Below are 12,961 nucleotides of genomic sequence, written 5' to 3'. Positions count from 1 at the left end.
AGTGATAGTTAAGCATAAGAATAAGCTAGTAATATCTGCTATACTTATTAAGAAAATATAGGATATAGCGCTTATTAGTTATTAATAGAGGCTTAACTTTAATAAGATTAAGATATATCTCTTCTCTAATCTAGGTGAAAAGTAAGGGAGAATTACAGCTAATAATCTCTATTAACTTAGCTAGATAGCATGCTTCATAGTAAAAGTTCTCTATCTCTTCTTTAGTGAACATAATACCTACATAACAGCAGGCCTTAATAACTCTAGATAGATAGGCATAAATTAGGTAATAGTATATTATCTTAAGAGTTAGCTTAAGGTTATAGCAAACGCTAGCAAGAGTAATAGCAATATTAATAGGCATATTAGTAGTTATATAGGTCTAGAGAACTATAACGTCTATAATCTATTCAACTTTACTAATAGAGCGAGTATTATTTATATATATAAAGCTACTAGACTTATAGTTATAATTAATACTAGCTTTATAAAGTTTACTAAGGTTAAGCAAATTAGTAAGACTTAGCAGGCTATACTTAACATTATTAATAGTCTAATCAATCATCTTAGATAGGTTAAGAGGATTATAAGTCTAAAAAAACATAATGCTAACACTAAGGGGATAGATATTATCTCTATTAATAGCTATAAAGAGAAGTAAGTTATTACAAGGAGTATACTTCATAAAATACTCTATATTATAGAAGAGATAACTAGAATATCTAGAGTTAATAATAATATTATTACAATAGATCACATAGCTGTTAACAGCAGTATAGATTAGAGGGCTAGTAACATAGCAATCTTATATAGCAATACTGATAAAAGCTAAGCCACTAAGAATACTAGATAAGCCCTTCACAAAAATAGAGGTAGTTAGCATAATACTAACGCTATCTCCCTAATAATCCTTATTACACTTATACTTATTAGCCCTCTTGAGAAAGCTTACTTAGTTTTTATAGGTTAATAAGATCAGCTCTAGATAAGCTGTCTAGCACTTCTTAAATAGGTAGTTTATATTATAGTGAACATAGGAAGCCTTATTCTTATCGTTTAATACGTTATTACTGTTATTATTAGTGCAAGAGGTATATAAGTTTAATAACTAAAGCTAGGATCTATCCTTATAGAGTGATAGACCTATCTTCTATTCTTCATCTTAGGTAAGAGTGTAAATAGTCTTAATAATATTAGTCCATATAGGCTTCTTATTATTATTAGTATAATGCTTATAGGTATCTAGCAGGTAGGTCTTAAAGTAGTTTAAGAGCAATATAGCCTATAGATAGTCAGACAAGTCGCCTATAAGGTTAGTAATATAAGTCTGAAGGTATTAAACACACTTAAGGGTATTATAAAGAGTCTTATAGTCCTAAGTAGAGCCCTTAATAAACTTATTAATAAGAGCGCTAATAATATCCTTAGAAATCTTAGGAATATACTTCTTAAGCGCTTATATAAATATAAAAGGATTACTATTATCCTTCTATCCTACATTAAGTAATTTATTAATAAAAGTGTTATATAAGCTAATAAGTAGCATAAAGGTAGTGTTACACTCCTCAGCCTACTTCTCTTTAGTAGTAGCATTACTATTAGGCTTAAGGACATCCTTATTAACATACTTCTTAACGCAGTTTAATTATAGGGTGGCGTTAATAAGAACTAGCTAGGATTACTAGTTAGATTCACCCTTCAGCTAGGGAATACTAGACGAGAAGGTCTTAATACCTTCACCTATATTACTAGTCGTTTAGAGGGATATAAGTAGAGTAGTAAGATAGCCTAAGAGGGAAGATATTATTAATTAACGCGTTAAAGAGAGTTATAGAAAGTAAGGTAACATCGCCATCTAACGCATTACTTAGTGAGGTGAATTTTCACGTAGGTAGTAGCAGTCCGACGCATTAAGAGCGATCAGAGGCTGCATTACTATTTACTAGCTGAATTAGATCGCGCAAACGCGTAGATAACTACAAAAACGAGAAGAATATTATAAGGGTAGAAAAACGCTTAATTTGAGGCTGTAGATACTAGCGATCTGAGCGCTAGGCTTATAACCTATAGAGGCATAGGCGCAAACGAGTAGTAATAATGTGATATGTGTGAATCTAGCTAAGTGGGCCGTCTGCTAGGCCAGAGGCTGGAAGAAGGGCCTGGAGGGCCCCTGGGCCGCACAGGCCACCTGTGGCACCTGTGGGCAGGTGCCGCCACACATCTTGTGAGGCGAAGGCTGATGTAGGCCACATCCCACATACTCCTCGATGATGCAATGTGCATTCGTTCCACCAAAACCTGCGGGTTGACTTCGTCAGTCTTTGAGTTGCTGCATATGCACATTCTGCAACTCACCAAATGAGTTCACACTAGCCCGTCGCGGGTGACCCGGTGTGACTTGTGGCCAAGGCTGGATTTCCGTGGGGATACGGACGTGATGGTAGAAGGGTTGGACCGCAGGGCTGAGCTTTTCAAAATGTTGATTGGGCACAATCACGCCATTCTGGACCGCAAGAGAAGCTTTCAACACGCCAGCCAGCCCAGCAGTCCCCTCTGTATGGCCGATCACCGTTTTCACACTGCCGACTAGCAGCCCTTGAGGCTGCGCAGCGTCGGGAAACTTGCGATCAAAGAACGCATTTGAAATAGCCTCCGCTTCTTGCGGGTCACCTGCTGGCGTTCCCGTTCCTGGTTCATGACATCCGTGAGTTCAGTGTTACAAAAGCATCTTATTTCAGTGTGACGTCAATAGCAACTCACCATGGGCTTCAAAGAATTGAGGGCGGTCACCAATCTGACTCAAATCGAGTCCCGCCCTCGCATAAGTGTCGCGAATCAACGCTTCTTGTGCCACGTGGCTCGGCATTGTAATTCCAGTAGTCTTGCCGTCTTGATTTACGCCCGTCTCACGGATGATGCTCTCGATGTGGTCCCCGTCATTCAGAGCTTGTCGCAAGGTCTTGAGAACTACAGCTGCAATGCCTTCCTGTTCGTGATGTAAAATCCGTTAAATTTCCATATTCAAATGTAGAATGTGCGGGATTGGAACACTGACTCCTCTCGCATAGCCATCAGCGGCAGCATCCCACATTCGCGATCTTCCTGTTGGAGAGAGCATACTAAGTTTACTCTCTGAAACATAATTCACTGTCATCAATTTCCAAGTCAATATCATGTCATTAAGATTGAGAGATTTTGTCAAGATTGTTACGTACACGGAGATATAATCATATTTGCACCGGCAGCTACCGCGACTCTGCTCTGGCCACTTCTGAGTTGCTGCACCGCATGATGAACTGCGACAAGAGACGAGCTGCAAGCAGTATCAATGGTCATCTGGGGATAAGAATTGATGATCAGCAGCTGCATCGGTTACGGGATGAACGCAAAAGCTTACACTAGGACCATGCCAGTCAAAAACATAAGACAAGCGGTTCGAAGCAATACTCGCGGCAACGCCTGTGGCGAAATAGGTTGGCATATGATGCACATCCTGCGTTTTGATTGTCTCAAAATCGTGCGTCATAAGTCCAACATAGACAGCTGTATCTGATCCTTGAAGTTCGTGTGCAAGCCCGGCGGAGGAGAGTGCATCATATGTCGTCTCCAAAAGGAGGCGCTGCTGAGGGTCCATGCTCTCGACCTCTCCAGCCTGGATGTTGAAAAACGGCGCATCAAAGGCGCCGAGGGGTTCTTTCAAGAAGTACCCATATCTTGTATTTGTACTGCCATGGTGCATGCCGTCAGGGTGAAAGAACTTTTCGGCACTGAAGCGCTCCTTGGGTATCTCACTCCGGAGGTCACCCGGCTGCTGCAACAATTTCCAGAATTTTGAAGGGCTGTCTACGCCACCGGGAAAGCGACATGCGCTCCCAACTATAGCAATAGGCTCGTGGTCGTACATTTTGGCACCGAATGATGAAAATTGTTGGGAAGCTGTGTTGGTTATTCAATAGATCATCAACTGTTGAATCGTTGATGGCGAACCGTGAAGACCGTAAAATAAATCCAATTGAGATGAGATGAGCTTTGCAAGGTAAGCATGAATCAGAGTAGAGCGTGGTTCGTACGACTACAATGTTTTGACGAAGAGGGAATTACTCATGTAGACCTTACACACCAGATCATGTCAATGTTGAGAGATACTTATCTAAGTGCGTTGAGGCACTTACACGATTGCAGCTTCACCCCAGTTATTTCATGCAAAGCTATACGGTATAGTTACAGTCAAGCATACTGCTAAATTGAAGTCCTTGTATTGCATGCGCCCATGGATTCTGTGTTCACTAATAGGTATGGTCGGCGGATAATACTTCTTCTGAGCATCGAAGATATTAGGTCTAAAGATAATTTGATCTCGCTGGAAGCTTAGGCGTTCTCCTCCCGGCGCTGCTGTGGGTAAGAATTTTATCCCGCGCGGATCCCGCGCGGATTTGATTTGGCTTTGTTAGGTTGATGCTAGATCCTAACCAACCTCTAAAATTCATTGAGTTCGAGGCGGAAGAGATTCAATATGCTAGTGAAACCCCTAGCACGCGGCTAGAGAGTATCTGCGAGTCAAGCACAGCGCCTGCAACTTGAAGCTTAGTTGTCCAGCAAGAGATTCCAAAAAAGAGGTTCGGCATGATTTTCCGACGACAGAGTCGGCATGAAGGTTCAATGGTGCTTTTTATGCACTCTTTGAGGTAGACAGCTTTTCTTTCCAGGTTACACAATGTTGTGCTATCTGCAGACAGCTGATGTGGCAGTACCTCTCACTAGCTAAGTTTCGGCAAAACATCAATTTATCACCATCTGACAGGAAAGGATATGCTGAAGTGATCCGGATTCAGCACAATGGCCTATCTTCCTTTTGCCTTCCTTCCGTATTAATCCTTTGCCGGCAAAGAGTACCGCAAAACTGTGATATTAACACAACCTAGAAGACTGTGCAGAAAAGGCTTGTAATTGTTTTTTGAACGATAAGGCAATACTAATTCGAAGACCTACCAATATCCCACATTTGCTCGTTTGGAACTTCGTCAGACTCCGTTTGCCAGACCGACAGAGATACTTGGGTGCAAATTGCCCGGCTACAACTGTTCCCCAAATGGCGTCTTACAGCTTGCCACGGCCGTCTGCGAATCACACTCCTACCTTACGGTTCCAAAACAAGCCATATGATGCCTCAAAGCTCGAGAAATCGGACTTGTTCATCTATCATGTTTTGCGCGTCTGCGACTTAATTAACGAGAGGAAGTCCGTAAGTTTTGCGATCCTTTGTTGCTTCATTGGCCGACTGGACCATCGCCTATTTCTAATTACCATGTGTTAGAATTTTGATGGACTAAACATGCTTGTGGAGCTCTCCTTCGGGGACCAGCCACAGCATTGCATTGTTATCGATTCTCGGTCGAAACGAACCAATATCCTTGAAAGGCTGCCCGAAAATACTCAAGCAGACCTCGCGACAAAGATTTCGCCTGAATTTGTTCTTGATGTTATGGAGGGTCGTATCAACGCTCAGCAAGCATTCAGGCTCTACGCCCAGCCTCCTTGCCCGGGTGCCTTCGCCAGCCGTTTCTCCGCGCTGGGCCCTCCAGCATCCGTAGTGAGTAGAGATGAATTAGATCTTGAGAGTCTGCCGAAACCTACCGAAAACATACAGCAAATCAAGGATGACCTTAAGAAATGGGGCTATGCATTCGTCGCGAACGCCCTCACAGCGGACGAGGTTAAAGTGATAAGGACTGCGCTCGAAGAACAAGCAGCGGGCGAAAGGCAGGCCGGAATTGCTCACATGGCAAGTCTTCATAAGTCTTCTGAAGATGAGCCAGACCAACGCGTGTGGTAAGCATGTCATTTCTCTCTGAGGTCGAACTCTCAAATAGGCGCACTTCATCCCACTAACGTACTGAGAAAAGGAATCTGGTCAACAAAGGAGACGAGTTCCTAGACCTTCTTAACCATCCCTTGATCGACGCAATCATGCCTTGGTTTCTGGGCAGGGAGTTCGGCCTCTTCGCCATGACCGCGAACATCGTAACGCCAAGGTCAACGTCCGGGATTTACATGCACACAGATCAAATGGACATGACGCCCAATACGGCCAATCACCCTTACCTTTTGAATATCTTTTGGTATTTGACCGACGTCACTGATGAGAAAGGCGCCACGCGCATATACCCTGGGTCACATGTCAAGAATGTGGCGCCTCAGGAAATTCGCGACGTTGTACGTGATGCCCTTTCATTCACCGTTGCTTGCGCTAGATGTTTCAATCTTATCTCGCTTGCTGTTTATGCCCATTTTCATTTTAAATGATGATTCTACAGGATAGGTCACTGACTACCTGGCAACGCACAGGGCGGCTCAATACCGGCGGCTGCACCAGCTGGATCCTGTCTTCTGCTTGACAGTAGAACCTGGCACTCCACAGGTATCAACAGGACAGATAGCTCACGACCTATCATCTGCTTGACCTGTTGTAGATTCTACATCCAGAGAATGGAGAAGCACGATCTTTTTCTCTCCGAGGAAACCAAAGAAAGACTGTCTGATCGGCAGCGGGCACTACTCGGTCTCCCGCCCAAACAAACGTCGAATGGCACAGACAAAGGAGGCTGGGGCAGCATCTATAAGTTAGGAGGAATTAATGCCGGTAGACTGCGAGTAGCCGTCTAGCAGATTCTTTTCCATACTGGGCCACTTCAGGCGGTTCTTGGGGCACTTTCTGCCGACGCCTAAGGCTTGATGCTTCTGTACATCGATCTAGGAAATTGATATCTTATTATTTACTGCCTATTGATATTTCTTGTATACTATTTTTATGATCGTGAACAAGTCGCCCATACTCACCGCATCATGGTACTTCATGTGTGGTGTGCTGGTTTGAACATAAGCCCGACAGATGTGCCCAACACCGCCGGCTTCCACCAATACGCCCCTTCGTTTCTCCGCGGCTTTCACTTTGGCCCGGCAAACACACACATCTTTCAGTCACATAACTGCTTCAACTGTCATCTCCACGGAAATATATTGCTCAAAGCTTAGATGACTCGGTATACTTGACTTGGGCTGATAACCGTTGCAGCTCCTTGTTGAGAAAGGCCAAAAGCCACTCCGCACTCTCATCTTCCACAACGCCAGCCTCCCAGTTCACAGTGATGCCCATGTAACCCCCGGCCTCAGATATTGCACAAATGGTGTAAGGCGCTCCGTTAGTTGCCGATCCCGCCGACAATACAAACTTGTCAACAACAGCCCGTGACCCAGCAGCTCGTCCGTCGATTTGAGAAGTCTCACTTTCTACGACCCCAAGGTTGGTCAAGGTAAAGGCATGCCGCCTGGGTGTCCCCCTCAGATTTAGCAGTCCTTTGCGATGGTCCTTTCTGAATTTGATGAGACCGTTTGTGAGGTTCGACGTTGAAGCGCTCCGTTGTTGCAGAAAATGTTTGCACATCTGCGCAGATGCCCATATCTTCGAGTCGCCAGTGCAAGCCGACCTGTCGTCTCCAGCCCGAGAACTGTTGGCAGTACTCTGGCATGGAATGTAGCCTGGTGGTGGGCTGGCATCTGCAGAAAAGCGCGGCTCCGCAATGCTCGTAAAACATCCCATGTCGTACTCACCATGCTTTGAAAACTTCCTCAGTGAGAAGGGTACAGATGCCGTGAAACGCGTGCTAGGCTTGTACAAAACGGATAGCCCATTTGAAACCAGAACCGTTAATAAGGCTGTGATGCTTGTTCGATTTCGTCTGCACTGGCGCAAGAGGTTGCGTGTATGGTGTTGCGGCAGATAGAAGTATCGCGTGTTACTGATGGGCGGCCGCTCGTTTCCAATGGGCGGTCCAAGCCATTCTAAGGGGTCGACCGGAGAATACACGAGTGCCTTGAACAGTAGACGCAGGATGTACAATCGAGACATAGGGAATGTCATGCTTTCCTCCAAGTAGGGCACCAATAGAAGTTTGGGTACGACAACTACCTCATTTCCCGTGAGAAAACGTTCACCATAGGGGTATATCTCTGCCAAAGACAGTAGCTGGTTGAAACATCGATAGAAGGTCTTGTGGAAGGAAATCATCGAGATTCCGTCTCCGACAACATGATGACAAACAAGTGCCAGGATGAAGGAAGTCGCGAGGCTGTGGTCAACGGTGTCCATCGGGAGAACCAGCAGACATCGCCATAGAGGAACATCGTGTCGTCGCACCAACTTCTTTTGGTGTTCTGCTTGTACCAAGGCGGCAGTATCTGAAGCTGACCTTGATCTCTTTACTTCTACAACTCTTCGTAAATCAATGCGTTCGATCCTGCTAAAGCTTGGCTGTGGACTATCCTCGTCCTTCAGGGCAACTCCCAAAATAGGATGATACTTCAGCGTCCTTCCCAAGGCCGAGTAGACCAAGCCAAGGACGTCTCTACTTCGAAAGCCGGGTGTCGCGCTAGGAAAGGAATACTCTGCGGAAAGCACCGCGACATTGTAGTAACCGACTTCGTGCTGATGAACGAGGTATTTCTCGAGGGGACCTGTTCAACAGTTACAATTCGATTAGTCCATTGCTTGTGGTTTCATGCGGGTCTGATTGTGTAGTTACCCAAGGGCCGCAGTGGAATTTGGTCCATCTTCCTGCGCTCTTCCAAAGATTCCGGAGTTTGCGTAGAGGCCGCTGCAAAGTGTGCCGTGTCAAGACTGTGAACAACAAATTCTTTGCAGAATTAGACCAGCGTGGCGCTACACCCAACCAGATTGGCGGATCCTAGCCCACCCTGGCTAACAGACGCAATCATTTGGTAGTAAGCATACCTGCAGGTCTAACGTTAAGTCCGCCGTGACATTCGCTGGAAAGCATAGGTAAACGCTGGCCATGAGATGTGTTCGGCTTTTTCGTTTTGTTCCCTATTCAGGCAGTACTTACGAACTGGGCAATTTGAATTTCCGAGGCTGACGAATTTCCGGTTGTTGATTGTATCGACAAAAGCCTATCACATAGTCCCGGCTAAGAAGCATTCACCCGCTTTGCAATCCGCTTCTGTCTAAGAAGAGTCCGGTTCAAATTCATCCACTAGCTGGAAGGACACGAGCTGGAAGCTTTCAACCTTAAATGGCGTCAACCCCAAATGTTGCGTGTTTGCGTTTGTCGGACATATCGTCCTCACCGTCAAACACCCCGCACCATGGCGCTATTCCCGGTTCAGTAACAACATGGACCACTTCCTGGACCTGAACATCATGACGAACTGTCAATAGTCGAGATCGACCCACAGTTCCATCCCTCCACATTCAGATGCGACCCGAGGAAGCGGCGCGTGTGTGTGCATGGACATAGGGTTTCCCATAGAGTTCAGCGGTCCACGTTTATAGTTGGAACGAACACACCAAGAGTTGATTGCGTACACCATGTTCCTAGTCTACAGGGCAGGTGAGAACTTACACTCTTTGCAAAGATTACTTCCTGAAGCGCTTCACGTGGCTCCATGAACGGGTGACATGGGGCGCTGGCGTGATTAGTAGTAAGGGTGCTGCAACGAAAGTTGCCGTAGCAGAGGTTTCGATAGCAAAGATGGATGGCGGATCAGCAGGGCTAGCAGCGCCGGGTTCGGGTTATGCGCATTGAAAGAACGAACATCCCGAACTCCAACGTATCCAACGTGCCGGAATGGCACTTGGTTTGTGAAAAGTCTGAAAAAGGGCAATTTACCCGCCGGCCAAGTTGAGACGGTCCCCTTGTTCAAGAAACTTCTGTTCTTGAGCTTCTCCCCTCAGTTAACTCGCTCGCTTGCATTTCGCTTGCGGCTTCTGTTTCGTTTTCGCTTCTCGAACCAGAGCCGGTGAAAGGGCCGAACGAAACAACTTATTCAATTTGGGATGATCGGGGAATATGTTGTTCGTCTTACTAGAAAAGCGTGCATCTAAAGGTTTATGTATTGAGTATAGCACTTATTCAATAATGCGATTGGCACATGTGCCACTCCACGGGCATCTGCCCATTCTCTTGCCATGCCGAGACTGAATTGCCTCTCGAGGTCAGCAACACATCCAAGCTATCGGAGAATCTCATCCTCACAAGACTTTGCCAAATATATCGAAAATGGCGCTACGCACCAATGGATTTGTGCCACCATCCACTCAAAAGGGTCTCGTTATGGACGAAAAGGAACAGCTCTTTGTGTGGAACGAGGCCCCTTGCCCTATTTTGCCTCGCGACCAAGCTCTCGTGCGCATCGAAGCTGTTGCTCTTAACCCGAGCAACACAAAAATGAAGACAGACTTTGCTAACCCATTTGCGATCATGGGTGCTGATTTTGCTGGCACAGTTGTTGCAGTGGGGCCAGATGTAGTTGGCGTTGGAGTTGGTGATCGGGTGTGTGGAGCACAAAACGAGATGTTCAAGTATACGCCAGAACAAGGGGCGTTTGCTCAGTATACCGTGACGCGCGGCAAAATGTGGATGAGGGTTCCAGACGCATGGACCATAGAATCAGCCGCGTCGATACCTGTGGGAATATGCACCGCTGGTCTAGCTATAAAATCGCTAGGCTTACCATTGCCAAACGAACCTGTTGCGAAAGCCAAACATGTGCTCGTTTACGGCAGTAGTACTGCGACGGCAACAATTGCTATGCAACTGCTAAGACTGTAAGTCTCCTCACTTGTTGAGCGGTTTACCCTTTCGAGCATTTCGGCGCTGCCCATCTGACCACGTACTCCGTACATAGCGCGGGCTTGATCCCAATAGGGATTTGTTCTCCAAAACATTTCGATTTGTCGAGGAAGAATGGTGCTCAGGACGTATTCGATCGCTTCGACAAGGACGTTGCGCAAAAGATTGTAAATGGACTCTGCCGCTCTTTCCTTTGACACTCAAACAGACTCCTGAGGCTAATCGCTCTTCGTAACTAAGAAAGCTCACACGCGAAACAACTTGAAATATGCATTGGACTGTATTTCTACCGTTGAGTCTACAACCGTGTGCTTTAACGCAATGGGGCGCGCGGGAGGAAACTACGTTGCACTCGAGCCATTCCCTGAGCATGCCGCAACCCGTGCGGTAGTGACCAAAGACTTCGTTGTCGGTCCCTGTATCTTTGGCGAAGGCTGTACGTATCCAGCGCCATATGGTCGCGAGCCGGATGACAAGATGCGTGCATTGGGCGTTGAGTTGTGGGAAGTTGCGGAGAGACTGGTGCATGAGGGCAAACTCAACCACCATCCCGTCCGCATATTAGAAGGTGGATTCGAAGGTATCCGGAAGGGCCTGGAGTTGCTCACGCACAAGGGTGTATCAGGAGAGAAGATTGTAGTCCGAATGGAAAGCTGACGTCGCATCTAAACCTCAGGGCGACAAACAGTGTCGCACAAATTGCACATCTTTCAGGGTTCAATTACTATGTAGAAAACAACACAGCGCTGCTTCCAATCATAAACCGTACGACCACTTGCATATGCTGCTGTCTCCCGAAAATAAGAACCTTGTTCTCGGGAACCCCATACTAACTTTAATTCCCCCTCTCCGTCCAGCCGTCCGATCCCTTCGTAGCCCCTTATTTCTTTTCGACTTACTCAGCTCCACTGCCACAAAGCTTCAGTAATGACTCTCTTATTTCAGCAGTCACCTTGGAAGCTGCGACTGAAACCAGCTTCATCTCGATTACAATCATACAAGCTATCATGACTTGCCAACAACATCATGTTTGGCACGTTTGGCCTGCCTGGGGCCATGTCACCAGTACTATTTCTCTCATCACCGAGATGCTTGAAGTGAATCAGTCTTTAGCTGTAACCTTTGTATCTCACGCTTTTCTAGGTAAGATCTCATCCAGCTTAAGTTTGAAAATTTGCTGCGTAACACAGCGTTGTGCCACGAAGCACGAGTGACGCAACAGTGCGATGTTGACTTCATTTTAGACCTCAGTCAATATTCGGATGCGCCACGGGAGCGATTCCATGTTGTCCTAGTTGGGGAACCGAAGTGAGTATTGAAGTATTTCCTGGAACTAGTTATTTCCTTCGAGAAACAAAGATTATTGATCAAGATCATTTTAGTCTACTTCAGAATAAGGGTGTGACGGTCGAAGATATCACAAATCAATTGTCCAAGGGATGGATAGAGACGCTACAGCAGATCAGCAAACCGGGACGCGAGTGGCCAAGGCCAACAGCGCTGATGCTGGATCACATCGGGTCATTAGACACTCTACCGCAGGCGCGACGAATCTCAGGCACAGAATGTAAAATCCTGTTATATTGGGCAGGTAGTGCTGCTCGTCTCTTCTCTTACCTCGCACCTTCATCGGAAGGGGGGTTCAGCGACTGGGAATCGATTGCACACAAGTATTTCTCCGACGAGGCCCTGCGCCAGGGAAGGAGCTTTGATGAAATAGTTGAGCAAGTGAGTATACGAACCTTGTTGCCCAGTCAATATGTCGTTCTGATGGATTGGCGATCATTCATAGGTCTGCATTGCCAAAAATGGACATGATGCCTTTAATGGAACCGTGATAAGCATTCCTGGTTGTAAGGAGATTTATGACTATGAACGAGAATTCGGCGAATTCGGCATGATTAGGACAGGTGAGCTGCTCATTCTGTGGGAGACCTGATCCCGTGGACATCAATCATACTAATTCTGGTTGAAGTCGTCTCTTCATTGCTCCGGGAGACCGTTACGCTTGTCCAAGCCACTGATGGCATCATCTGTGCTTCGGCGATGGCACTAGAAGGAGAAACCCTTACTGCTTGCAATAAGTATACTGCTGTATACCCTGTTGGAGTTCAAATAGGGCCGAAGAACTGGTCTCGGGACGGATTGATTGAGGATGAGAGAATACGATCTTATCTTGATCGCCATGCCAAGGACGAGGTACTCGTCATCTCATTTGGGTAAGAAGCCCCATCACTATTACACCCCCGGGAGCCGCCACACGCTTTTAAGTGTCCTTCCATCAGTCTCACATTTTTTACCCAAGGTCTCTGGTC

General features: G+C 46.2%; 2 protein-coding genes across 2 annotated transcripts; both read left to right on the top strand.

The window, feature by feature from the left end:
• Positions 1-5,332: 5,332 nt before the first annotated feature.
• On the top strand, positions 5,333-6,655 carry CGCS363_v007462 (uncharacterized protein; the record flags this gene model as incomplete). Its single annotated transcript, XM_036639311.1, has 3 exons — positions 5,333-5,829; positions 5,904-6,213; positions 6,653-6,655. 3 exons carry the CDS (start codon positions 5,333-5,335, stop codon positions 6,653-6,655), a joined length of 810 nt encoding a protein of 269 aa, XP_036496276.1.
• Positions 6,656-10,073: 3,418 nt separating this feature from the next.
• On the top strand, positions 10,074-11,303 carry mlcG-1 (Deshydrogenase mlcG; the record flags this gene model as incomplete). The annotated part of the gene is made up of 3 exons (XM_036639310.1): positions 10,074-10,621; positions 10,702-10,813; positions 10,887-11,303. The coding sequence occupies 3 exons, from the start codon at positions 10,074-10,076 to the stop codon at positions 11,301-11,303; spliced, it is 1,077 nt and encodes a 358-aa protein (XP_036496273.1).
• Positions 11,304-12,961: the final 1,658 nt, after the last annotated feature.

The sequence above is a fragment of the Colletotrichum siamense genome (genome assembly GCF_013390195.1).
Source record: "Colletotrichum siamense strain Cg363 chromosome Unknown KSG_Cg363_contig04, whole genome shotgun sequence".
NCBI classification, from domain to species: Eukaryota; Fungi; Ascomycota; class Sordariomycetes; order Glomerellales; family Glomerellaceae; genus Colletotrichum; species Colletotrichum siamense.
This window is presented reverse-complemented; position numbering and strand designations above follow the sequence as displayed.